Source organism: Trachurus japonicus, chromosome 4, assembly GCF_045865225.1.
Source record: "Trachurus japonicus isolate A0001 chromosome 4, Traja_1.0".
Lineage (NCBI taxonomy): Eukaryota > Metazoa > Chordata > Actinopteri > Carangiformes > Carangidae > Trachurus > Trachurus japonicus.
The window spans coordinates 3,002,913-3,015,670 of record NC_140910.1 but is presented as its reverse complement, the minus strand read 5'-3'; the positions used below and the strand labels follow the sequence as shown (position 1 = coordinate 3,015,670).

The 12,758-nt window shown below is 44.5% G+C and overlaps 1 protein-coding gene across 6 annotated transcripts in view; it reads left to right on the top strand.

Annotated features, from left to right (window-relative positions):
* dab1a (DAB adaptor protein 1a) overlaps nucleotides 1-12,758 on the top strand; it is a 95,815-nt gene that overhangs the window by 51,369 nt on the left and 31,688 nt on the right. For all 6 annotated transcript variants that reach the window (XM_085773412.1, XM_085773410.1, XM_085773409.1 and 3 more), the window contains exons 3-4: nucleotides 5,353-5,492; nucleotides 8,348-8,446. In XM_085773412.1, coding sequence (XP_085629538.1) covers nucleotides 5,353-5,492; nucleotides 8,348-8,446 — 239 coding nt within the window. The remainder of the gene's footprint in view (nucleotides 1-5,352; nucleotides 5,493-8,347; nucleotides 8,447-12,758) is intronic.

Below are 12,758 nucleotides of genomic sequence, written 5' to 3'. Positions count from 1 at the left end.
AGCGTAGCTCTGAGCAGCTCACGGCTCTGCTCCGCCGTTCTAAAAATAGCTTGCACCGACAATTAAAGGTAATGAATCTACTGTACCCCTAAAACTATGATGGGCCAATTTGCCAAAATGTTGAACTATCCCTTTAAACCGCAACACACAGCTCAGCTAATCTGCAGAGTTCCTGCTGGGCTCTCCTGACTGACGTGTGATTGTTTTTTTCTCACTCTCCTAATTTTCAGCCTGAATGTGCAGTTCTGGCTCATCACTTCACTGCTGTGACAACACTACAAAAATAAGTTGCAACGAACTGGAATTTTTTATTTTTATTTTTTTTTTTTAGTCTCACAAGTTTGCAAGAGGAGAATAAATCTGATATAAATCTGTTTGTAATGTAAATGTAAGGTGACTGAAGAGCAAAGATCATGAGGAGACAAAGAGGGGCTGGAGGAGGGTGAAGAGGGAACCAGCTCAGAGAGTGATGGAGGGCACACAGACAGCAGGAGGTTATGGTTGCCAGAGGCGATGCTTGGGGCTTCCCTCAAGGGTTACACATACTGTACCAGCAGTCACCTGCCATCTATCACCTGTGGAAGAGTGTGTGCACAAGTGTGTCTGTGTGTGTGTGTGTGTGATGTCGGGGGTTCTGCCTGTCATAACGCTCTAATCCTGAGTGACATTTATCCAACGGAGACTTCGCTCATTCATCCATCCATCACATCCTATTCCTCCTTTCCATCCTCTGCTTTGCGCTTAATGTCGTCCCCTCCCTCTCTGCTTGTTGCTTCAGACAGACAGACAAACCCTGCATACCAAGTACTATGACACACACACACACACACACACACACACACACACAGAGAAATATAAGGTAGTAACTGCTTTACTGTTAATAGAAAGCTGAATTCTACATGTCACGTGTTTGTTGTGATGAGGTTGTACAGATGTGACACAGATGTGAGTAAGGTTTGTGTTTGTGAATCAGAGAATGAGAAGAGAGAGAGTGTGTGTTCACCTGTGAAACAACCATGACTGATGCAGCAGAAGGTTATTTCATTAGTGTTGTGTGGGAGGTGTATGGTAGATGTACATGCTTTTGTGTGCGTGTGCGCCTGCGTGCATGTGTGTGCGTGTGAAGCATGCCATGACAGATGAAACGGAAGATTCTTTCATTAGTTGTGTTTGAAGCTCAGTGGGGGTCATAGCAATGGCAGACATTTAATTACAGCAGACTGAATGCTTCCCCTGCTGACACACACACATACGCACACACACCAACACACACACACTAATGCACTCACAAGAAGGTCTTTCATGGAACATGCTCCCAAAAGGAAATAATATAAACCACTCAGCAGGAGGATAACCTCAGACCTTCTCTACCTTTTCTGTCTTTCTTCCCCTCTTGGCCTTTGTGGACTCGTCCCTCTCTCGCTGCTCCTGCTCCTCTCTGTGCTAAGTATAGCTGCAGTAATGGTGATGGATGCAGATGGAGGGAGCAGGCCTTAAATGTCAAACTCAAATGAATCCACTGTGTCGCTGAGAGGAAAGCAGCAGGATACATTCAGTGTTATTTAACACATTTACATGCACTATATACACACACAGCAGACTGTGCAACAGTGAACAACACGGATCCTCAGATTAGTGAATGTTTGAATGAAATATACGTGTCAATATGGATCAGTGCAGGTTGTCCCCCTCAAACATTCAAATAAAGTTTGTATTTTTCAATTAAAGAAACAGCTCTCCAGTAGTGCTACTAAATCCTTTTCATTTAATTCAGTTTTAAAGGGTCCATATAGTCTAAAGGTAGTTGTGTCGGTTGATTATAGATCAGGTCAAGGTTTAATGTAGGATTACTACTGTATCAAAGCCTCAGTCCACAGAGACATGCACATTGCACACACAGCCAGCCTGTATTCAGAAACTGAGCCTTAAAACCAACTGTCAGGACGCTTGTAACTTTGTGATGTCACAACAAGACAGTCATTGCTCCTTGCCATGTCACCTGGACTAGGGCTGCATGATATTGGAAAAAAAACTAACATTGCGATATATTTTTCTTCTGCAATATATATTGCAATATTAATATTAAGAAATACAACACGTATACTTTTACATATTTACATGACTCCCGATTGTAAAAATGAAATTCTGAGAACTGAAACTTGAACGATGCCTGTGTGACCTACAATATCTTCCTGTTTCTCTCTCTTGCCTTTCGCTCGTTTTGAGACTGTGTGAACTCTAAGCAGAGCATGGAGCTGCTTCAGAGATGCTTTTCTGAAAAACAAATGTTGACATGTAAACAAAAAAAGGAAAACATTGCATGTCCTGCAATGTGACTATCGCACATGCGCACATCGCGATGGCGATGCTCAAACAATATATCGATCAGCCGTAACCTGGACCCACCATTCAGCCTTAAAGGATTCAAAAACCATCATTCAGATGGTTTTTGGTTCCTAAACTAGAAATGGAACGTATGGCTTGTTTTTTGTTTAGTTTAGTTTTTTGTCCACATGTATATGCTGAACATTAAGATACCCCGTGGAGAAAACTAGTAGGATATACACACACATTGGCATGGAAGTAATACGAATTGCATCATGTCAGTGGTTTCATCAGATCATCGAGGGTGTAAACAATGCATGATTTAAAATATTGAAACAAGTCGCACTCACTTTGCTGATGGTTTATGAATAAGGACGGAGGACTTCTTGTCTGTCACTCTGAATGCAAACCAAACTTTTGTTTACAAGAAACCTTTAGTGCAGTATGTGCTGTTACTGGCTGTACATCACTGTTGATCATTAAAGTCTTGTGGTGTGTTTTCCACATGCAGATTCAAAGCTGTGTATTCCCTCAGCTGTTACTTGCATGTGAATGAAATATGAGTATGAGCAGCAGCAGTGACACATTTTATATGATTGATGCATTCGGAAAAGATGTGGTGTTGAGATGAGGGGAGGGGGGGTCATCGTAGCTGTTGACTGCTGCACAGTGTGCACTTCTCTACACACGCACGCTTCAGTTTCACAGGACTGTTTTAAGTTTAATGAAGGGAACATTTAAATATCTTCAATTGTGTGTGTGATGAACAGAACAATCCTCCCGTGGTTTAATCACTTACTCTCATCTCAGCCCGACTGAGACGTGACACAATAGAGAGCGCCGCGCTGCTGCTCCCTCTCACCCGCTCGAAATAAGGACAGATGTTCCTCAGCTCTTTGGTCTCTGAAGACTTTGACGCAGACAGTAATGATTTACTCCAAGTAGGACTCTGGCTGAGTGTGTGTCTGCTCAGTTACTCAGAGGAACAAGCTCATCCACAGTACATTTGTGTGTGTTTGTGCATATGTATGTGTGCAGGTGTTATTTTTTATCAATGGGAAACAGATTGAGTTTTCTTCCTTCACTAGGGACGAGGGTTTCCCGATTAATGAGGATCCACACGCGTGATCTCCAGCAGAGTTACGATTATTTAAGGCTGTCACTGTGTGGTGCTGTGAATTCAACACAGCTTGAAGATCCTGTTTTTACTCTGTCTCTTTTTAACCTTAAAGGGATAGTTCAACATTTTGGCAAATTGGCCCATTGCCATAATCCCTATAGTTTTAGGAGTAGGTTCGTTACCTTTAATTGTCGGTGCAAGCAATTTTTAGAACGGCGGAGAAGAGCTGTGAGCAGCTCAGAGCTACGCTACGGAGGCTCATGGAATTTTTTGGTTTCCCTCATCAAACTCATCAAATACACAATCCAGCAACTACAAAAATGAGATAATAACGGAACATTACAAGACGGAGTTGTTTTCGAGGTAAATTCATGCAAAACAGCTGATGTGCGTCCCTGTCAGGGGCAGTTTTTCGGCAAGCAGTCTCTATACTTTCCTCGAAAACAACTCTGTCTCGTAACGTTCCATTATTATCTCATAGCGTGGTGAATGTGCAGGTCACAACTTGTCCACCAGAGCGTTTTGGAGTTGTTGGATTGTGTATGTGATGTGTTTGATGAGGGAAACCAACAAATCCCATTAGCCTCTGTAGCGTAGTTTTGAGCAGCTCGCAGCTCTGCTCCGCCATTCTAAAAACAGCATGCACCGACAATTAAAAGTAATGAACCTACTGCTATGACTATAGGGATTATGGCAATGGACCAATTTGCCAAATGTTGAACTATCCCTTTAAACATCCTTAAAAACCATCCAACCTCTAGAATCCAGTGGAAAAATATTTTAACGCAGGTGATGCAAATGCAAAGTTAACATGTGCGCGCTCACGTGGGCCGGCAGAGAGCAGAGGGAGGTGAGAGATTACTGTCGGACGGAGATGATTCAATAGCGTCACGTAGCACAAAAGCTCTCGTCTGTGGTTAAAGGGCTTCTGCTGCAGTGCTGTAGGGATTCAGTGTGAATGGAGGGAGTGTGAAAGAAAGAGGAGAGGAGGAGTGGGACCTCTCCATCACTCAGACTACGACCTTCCAAGAGTCATGCTGTTATAGAGTACAGAACTAATGCCTCAATATATTATCTGAATATGCTGCATTATCATTATGCTTCTCCTCTCCCAGTATTGTTCTTGCAGTCTTTCACTCGCACATGCACACAGTACAAAGACACACACACACACACAGATGCAGGTTTTTTTTCCTCTGTTACAGTATTTGATGATGAAACGCTGGTGCACTGCAGGTCACAGACAGAGAAAGAGAATGAGGGAAAGATGGAGAGAGCACAGTGGCAAAAGAGGAAGCGAGTTCAGCCACTCTGTCCCTCTGCTGTGTATTGAGTGTGAAGAGGAGCGCCAGAGTCACTTCACAAGATAACACGCAGAGACTCGCCGGACGAGTGCAAGGTCAACACACGCACGCCATCGCCGGCGCTCGTTAATACATGCGCGCAATGCCAACAATCTCCCACACAATAAGGGGTGAGGAGAAGTGGGGGCTGCTGCGGGAGACGGGGGGGAGATAAGAGAGAAATGTCACACCATTGTTTTGCAGGAGGATCGGAGGGAAGGCCAGCAGCCACAGTTTCAGCTCTAATCCTGCTCAACTTTCATTGATTTATGTGTCTGAATATATCGACCAGTGTCGTTCATATGACGCCACCGCTCCAATCTGACTTAGTTGCATAATAAGATGTCGCTAACAGCGGCAGCTCTGACCTGTGCCAGGCCTGTATTTTTTGTAAGATTACTGTTCAGGTCTACCGTGGTCCCTGTGATTGATGTTCCTGAGGTAATAGCCCTGGTCTGAGGTAGATGGAGGACCTTGACTGGAAGATGTACTGTTGACTGCAGGGTGTGTGTGTGTGTGTGTGTGTGTGTGTGTGTGTGTGTGTGTGTGTGTGTGTGTCTGCAGGGCAGGATCGCAGCGAGGCAACTCTCATCAGGCGTTTTAAGGGCGATGGCGTCCGCTACAAGGCCAAGCTCATCGGCCTGGACGAGGTCACTGCCGCCCGGGGAGACAAACTCTGCCAGGACTCGATGATGAAGCTCAAGGTAAGGAAATCTCTCTCTCTCTCCCTCTTTTTCTCTGCTGATGGCTCCACAATTAAGAATTTACTTGCTCCTGTTATTCACTGCTGAAGGCTCACTGCTAACATGCATCTTTGCATGTTAGAAGTGACTCAATCTGTTCGACTCCGACAGCTAGAAATAATGTAACATAATTGCCTACGGCTGCATTAAGTTCTATGAACAGCAGTGGGAAACACAGTCGTTGGTTCTTAAGTCCAAGTTTAAAAAATACATGTTTCGTACATCACTGCATCACTGTGTGTGCAGTACGTATGCATGCAAATATAGTTGGCAGCTGACAGGGGGGAGGAGCGGAAGCAAACAGATACAAAAAAAAAGAGAGCCTGATCATTTACAGGGGCAACGGTGATCAGTGCAGGAGGAAGTGAGGGGCTTAGCCATATGGATGAGAAGGAGATGGGGGGTAAATGTCTCATTTGCAAGGACAGGAACAATTAGAGAGAGAGGTAGACAGATGGGGCAGTTAGCAGAGGAGAGAGGGGATATAAGGCAGGGAATCATTTGGACGATAGGTGAGAGAGATGAGGAAGGATAAAGATGAGGAGAAATAGGGCATGGTTTTTATTAATTCATATTAATGAACGTGTTTTGTGAAGGTCTTGACTGTAGCATTATGGAAAACACATGTATAAATAATGTCTCTGCAGAAAACGTCCCTAAACAGTCAAAACACAAAGACCAGATCTTCTTTTTTCTGTAAATGTGTGCAACAAGAGTTTGAGAACACACACTGTATGAAGAGCGTCTTATTCATTATTAATTGTCATGTAACACATGAGGTCCAGACAACTGCAGCAGGATGTATTCAAATTGAGGGAATTACATTTATGGTTTGTTTATGTGTAGTGAAAACTCCATCCAGCCCAGGCCCAGAGGGGTGAGCAGAGGACAGACAGCTCATTGATCAAACAGTCTCCCTCCTCCTCATTTATTCAGACAGGAAATCCATCAACTCTTTTTCTCTGATCTCTCCACCTCTTCTCTCACACTGCTCCTCCCTCTCCTGCCCTGGCTCCTTCACATCTCTGATCTCACCCCCTGTCTTTTCTTCTTCTTCTTCTTCTCCTTCTTCTTTTGTGGCTCACCTATGTGAGTGGAGGTGGGGTGTGCGCTCAGGAGAAATCCCACCTTTACATTCCCTCAGTATTACAGTATATGTTCAGTGAATTCAAGCTGTTATATCATGAAATGCTGCAAATGAACTTTTTTGCTGTATACACCTTTTTTGTTACTGATTACCTGTAATTCACATATTGCTTTTCAACAGTCAAAGCTTTGACATTAAAGGGATAGTTCAACATTTTTGGGAAATTGGCCCATTGCCATAATCCACACATTCACCATGCACATTCACCACGCTATGAGATAATAACAGAACGTTACGAGGCAGAGTTGTTTTCGAGGCAAATGCAGGGACTGCTTGCCGAAAAACTGCTCCCAACAGGAACGCACATCAGCGGTTTTGCATGAATTTACCTAGAAAACAACTCCATCTCGTAACATTCCGTTATTATCTCATAGCGTGGTGAATGTGCAGGTCACAACTTGTCCACCAGAGCATTTTGGAGTTGTTGGATTGTGTATTTGATGAGTTTGATGAGGGAAACCAAGAAATCCCATTAGCCTCCGTATAGCGTAGCTCTGAGCAGCTCGCGGCTCTGCTCCGCCGTTCTAAAAACAGCTTGCACCGACAATTAAAGGTAACGAACCTACTCCTAAAACTATAGGGATTATGGCAATGGGCCAATTTGCCAAAATGTTGAACTATCCCTTTAAAGTGATAGTTTGAAGTTACTCGACATGGGTTTATCTGAGGTGCTGATCTGTAGTCAGTATGTTACCTGCAGTAGATCCAGAGTGATGAGCTGCAGTGGACTGGGATGTCCCCATGAATGGGTTTTAACCACTTTTAAAAGCCTACAGAAAAAAGCAACATCAGTGAAGTGTAAGCTTTATTTTGAATAATTTCACTGCTTTACCTCCCGTCCAACAGACTTTTATTTTGGAAAATAAACTCTGTCTGACTAAAACAGCTGATCTGCGTAGTAATACAGTGGATCCCTAACTGTACATCTAAAGGATAGTGCTGTTTTAGTACAAAATAAAGCTGTGACAATTTTCAAAATAAAATGTTCACTGAAACTTATGTGGGAATGTCTTGAAATGGCTCTAACAGGTTTTTGTGCTGACACCGTCCACCTCGCTCAGCCTCTGTGCCACAGCTCCTGCTGCTTCTCTGCACTGAGAGCTCACTGATCTGAATCTACTGCAGCTGATTCACTGACTAATGATCAGTCTCACACACAACCCAGCAGTTCTTGCTTCATACTGGATGTGGAGTTATTTGTTTTTCACTACTCAATATCCTTTGATGGTTCTAGCAATCAAAAACACAAAGAGGCTATTTTTCCAAATAATGTTGAACATTTCTTACTAGTGGTCTGATAATGAAGGTGTCTGTGAAGACTCTCGGTCATCCAGGTCATGGCTAGACAAAATAAGCTGAATCTACTGTACCATTGAAGCATGTCTCAGAAGACTGGAGGCTACTTTAGCTTTTATAATCCTTCTGATTATAAAGTGGTAGTAAATGTGATGCTTATAACTCAGTGGAGAGATTCGCATCGACAGTCACTGACGAGTTCAAAGACATAATCCAATGAGAGAAGAGTTTGCTAGATGAGGTGAATAGGTGGCCCCATGAGAGCCTCCATATGGAGATACCTTGGCATTACACCATGCATATGCTCCTGTCCTGCTTCTAATGTGTTAATCTATATCTGTGTGTACGTGTGTGTGTGTCTTCTTGTCTTCAGGGTATAGCTGCAGCAGCACGGTCTAAAGGAGAACACAAACAGAAGGTGTTTCTGACGGTCTCCTTTGGAGGGATCAAGATCTTTGATGAGAAGTCAGGGGTAAGCTCAGAAGCAAGTGTGTGTGTGTATGTATGTACGTGCCTCAATGGAAAATTTCTGCCTTTAGTGAGTGTTTGCGTGTGTGCACGTGTGTGTGAGTGTGTTTCCTCTGTTAATGAGGCATCTCTATGAGAGGGAGGGGCCCCTGGGGAAATCAGGAGGCCCTAATTGAAACCCTGAGAACAAGGCCTCAGTAGATGAGAGAACATGGCCGTCCCATTGTTTGCCTCGCTGCAAACAACCACAACACTGGTTCCATATTATGCTCCTGGATTATGCACTTTCCATCTTCCATGTCTGCTTTTTGCTTGACCAACTGAATCTCTTCAGGCCCTGCTATCACCACCCCTGGTTGAGTTTTTTTTTTCTCTCTCTCTCTCTCTCTCTGTTTCTTAAAAGGAGCAATAGTTGTGCAGAGGTTTGTCTCAGTTTGCCTGATGGTGAGACATATTGACAACAGCGAGATTTACAGCCACAGGACCAGTCACACGCAGGCACCTTAGTGGACAGACCAACCGTGAATTCAGTTGTTAAATGCTGTTGCAGAGTGATACTTAACAGCCCAGGGGGAAAGGAACCAGTCGAGCGTAGTGATTTTTATTTATTTTTTTAATTTCTTACTCAAGGATCCTCTGACAGGTATTATCGAGGTTCAGTCTCCCAACTGCCCATACCTGTCACTTCATCCTTGAGCAAGAAATATAATGCCTGCATTCCCCCCGTGGTACTCTGGGCTCCGGGTGGAGGGAGGATGACCTCACTAAACAGGCCATTTTACCTCCTTTTGGTGGGAATAATGGAGAATCAGAGCCCCATTAAATCCTAGAAACTTTTAAAGAAATCTTGCTTTAATGTGCTTAGCTCTGAGTGTCCACAAAACTTTTTTTTATTTATTGCAGCAGCTGGAGAAAAATAGCCGTACTCGTAAAATGTAATACAGCATTAACATCTGCTGTTTGTGTGTCTGTGTCTGTTTGTTTGGCTCTGTTACGCCTGGCTGTCAATAGACTGATTGTGAACGCAGCCCGGTTTAGACGCCATGCCGGCCTCTCGGCAACCTGGCTTTAAGGGGCCGACGTGGTAAGCCCCAGATTTACACCTCGATAGGAGCGAGATGTCAGTGACACTGTGCGCATGTGTGTGTGTGTGTGTGTGTGTGTGTGTGTGTGTGTGTGTGTGTGTGTGTGTGTGTGTGCACCCAGCAGTAACTCAACAGTGAGGGGTATTAGACAGGCAGGACATAGTAACCGGTCGCCTCCCACATGGCAGCCATATTGCACGCAGCCAAACTCATCCCTCATGAGTCCGGTCCTTCATCCCTCTTTTTATAACCCTCATTCCTCTCCGTCTCATTCTCCTTGTTAATGCTTCAAACTGTGCACAGAGGGGAAAAGAGACAGAACCAGAGGTGGAGAGGAGAGAGAAGGTAAGAGGAAACAAGGGAGTGAAAAGGAGATAGAGGGAGGATGAAAGGAAGGGACAGGGAGAGACTAAAAAATAGTTGGAGGGATATGTGGAGAATCAGTGAGCACATGTCAGAGTAAAACTCTCTGCAGGGAGACCTTGTCCTCTGTCTCTGCACATTAATATTAACTATAGAGATGTGCTGTCCTTACATCAGTCCTTCAACCGCTCCTAATGGCAAGGGAGGGAGTGAGAGAGAGAGAGAGTGTGTCTCTGCTGAGGTTCAGGGATCTTGACAGTCTCATTCCCCTCCTGTGCATCCGTCAGCCAGATGGGCGGATGGATGTATGGGTGAACAAATGGATGGATGGCCTCTCTTGGAGGAGGGAAGGTCGTGCAGGGTGGAGGGAGGTGGTGCCTGAGATGGAGGAGAAGAAGATGGGAAACATTAATCTAGCAGAGGGCAGGCCCACATGTCTCTCTCTCTCCGTCAGCCCCCGTCTGAAGACACACATGTACGTACACACACACACGAGACGCACGTGCGCGACACCTCGTCCGGCCCCCTTTTTTGTCAGTCCCGTCACCACATCACGTCACACAAGAGTGAAGGACCAAACTCACCGAGCAACCGCTCCCTCGGGGACTGAAATCAGAGCGATTCAATTAGTCCAGCTCAGCCAACAATATTAAAAAAGAACACATGGTGGAAAGCTCTTTAAAAAAAGACCCTCAAGTAAAGTATTCATGCAGCTGTAGCGAGGCAAACAGGAGAGAGAGGCGATGGAGCACACACTGGGTTCACTCTGAGGCCAAGGTCCAAAAGTCAAAATAGTCTTCTTTCTTAAAGAGGAACTAAGCAGGATTATTACCGTGGCTATGCTACATTTTTACCTTCATTAAAAAGCTCTGGAGTAATTGTGATAGTTAACTACAGTACATGACTTGTGACTTGTGACTTGTTACCAGTGAGAATGGAGCCTCTCTGTCTTCCACCTGGCATCTCGTGACTGAAAACCAACCTGGCAACATCAGTGTAGTACCTGGCCTCCGCCCTCGTGTCCCAGCTCTCGTCTCAGCTCACCGCGATACAAACGTGCTCCGTACCCGCCAATCTTTTCTACACAAATATACACGTCGTAACATCGTATATGACATTATCCATTGCTCCACCGGATTGATTTTTCGTTGTAAACAAATGCACATGGCCAGGTGGAGGGTTAGCAAAACAGAGGAGAAGTGACCAGACTTTCATAGTTTCCCTTTAAACACTTCCTTCCTTCCCTTCTTTCTCAATGGAAAAACATCATGAGGTCAAGGAAAAAGGAGTAATGAATTAATGAGAAAAAGAACCACTGACTTTAGGACTTTTTTATAACTGTATAACATAACAACATTACTCCTTTGCTAACCAAAGGGACAAAAGAAACATGACTCATATAAGATCACATTATTCACAACATTGGTCATTGTTAAACTACTGTGGTCCAGGAAGGTCCAGTGTTTCCTATGTTGAAGGAGACCAAATAGGAAGCAGTGAAGCTCTTTGCCTCAGCACTAGAGAACTGGACCAGCTCGTGTCCTGGCTCCTGCCTCTCATTAGATACCTATGATACCTACCAGTTGGGAACCTTCTTTTCAATCACAGCCTCAGTCTGATTCAGTCTGTCGAAACTCTCTTTTGAGCATCAACATGTCATTTTTCTCCTGTAGTTTCTGTTATAAGAAGAAGGTGAGAAACCAATACATTTTGTAGATTTTGTAATAAACACAAGACATGAACCTGTTAAGACAGTAAATTAGATGAGAACGAGTCACACAGCAGAGTGTCATTTTGTTGGACAGCTCTCTGAAGTGATCATTATTGTTATTTATTCATAATAGAGACTGTGTGAATGTGAATAATCAGATTTGATTGAACAGCTAACAGATTGCCTAAAGTTAACCTAATCGTGATTGGTGCAGAACTATGCATTATCACCTTTTTCTAGCTAAGGCCCGCCCCCTTCCAAACCAGCAATATGAGCAGAGGCCAAATGTAAAATAACCACAGCTGTTCTAAAGTAAATCTCTGAGCCTTTAACAACTTTTCTGTGCACGTTGTGTGTGTGTGTGTGTGTGTGTGTGTGTGTGTGTGTGTGTGTGTGTGTGTGTGTGTGTGTGTGTGTGTGTGTGTGTGTGTGTGTGTGTGTGTGTGTGTGTGTGTGTGTGTGTGTGTGTGTGTGTGTGTTTATAACTGGCACACAGCTCTATGAGTAGCTGCAGCAGTGCTACTTCTTGCAAGGAAGTGATTAAGGCTCAAAGCTAACTGCTAATCTCAGTGCTGTCCCACCGGCTGGAGACCGGACAGTCTCTGCAGGTCCTCTGAAGACGCCCCCCCCCCCCCCCCCCCCCAGGTACTGTAGGAGATGTGAAGAGCAGGAAGGAGAGAGAGAGAGAGACACTGGTTCCTGTTTGCCTCCCCTCCTCCCTCTCCACTCCCGGCGTTATGGGGAATATCTCGGTTCAGTGGCCAGCAGCTGCTGAAGGGCATGCTGCCCACAGTCCCCCAGAGACACTGTGACACTGTGTGTGTGTGTGTGTGAGATTGTGCGAGAGGGAGCAGCAGAGCATATCAACAGTGCTGGAGGAGAGAGAGTATACAGTCAGAGTTTTTTTTTTGATACACCCACCTGTTTTTGCAAACACTTCTCCAGAGAACACATCGATTTCAGTAACTTTGAGCTGCGTCTGAGAGTAGACGCTTCCAGACATGATGGCTGCCGTGACAACTTCCCTCCTGAGAGTAAACCACACATTCTGTCCAAACTCTGCCAGGAGTGATTCACAACAATCACTCCATCACCTGAGTTGATATGCATCTTTAATGATCCAGTCACAAATGGGCAGCTCCAAATAAGTCTAAACA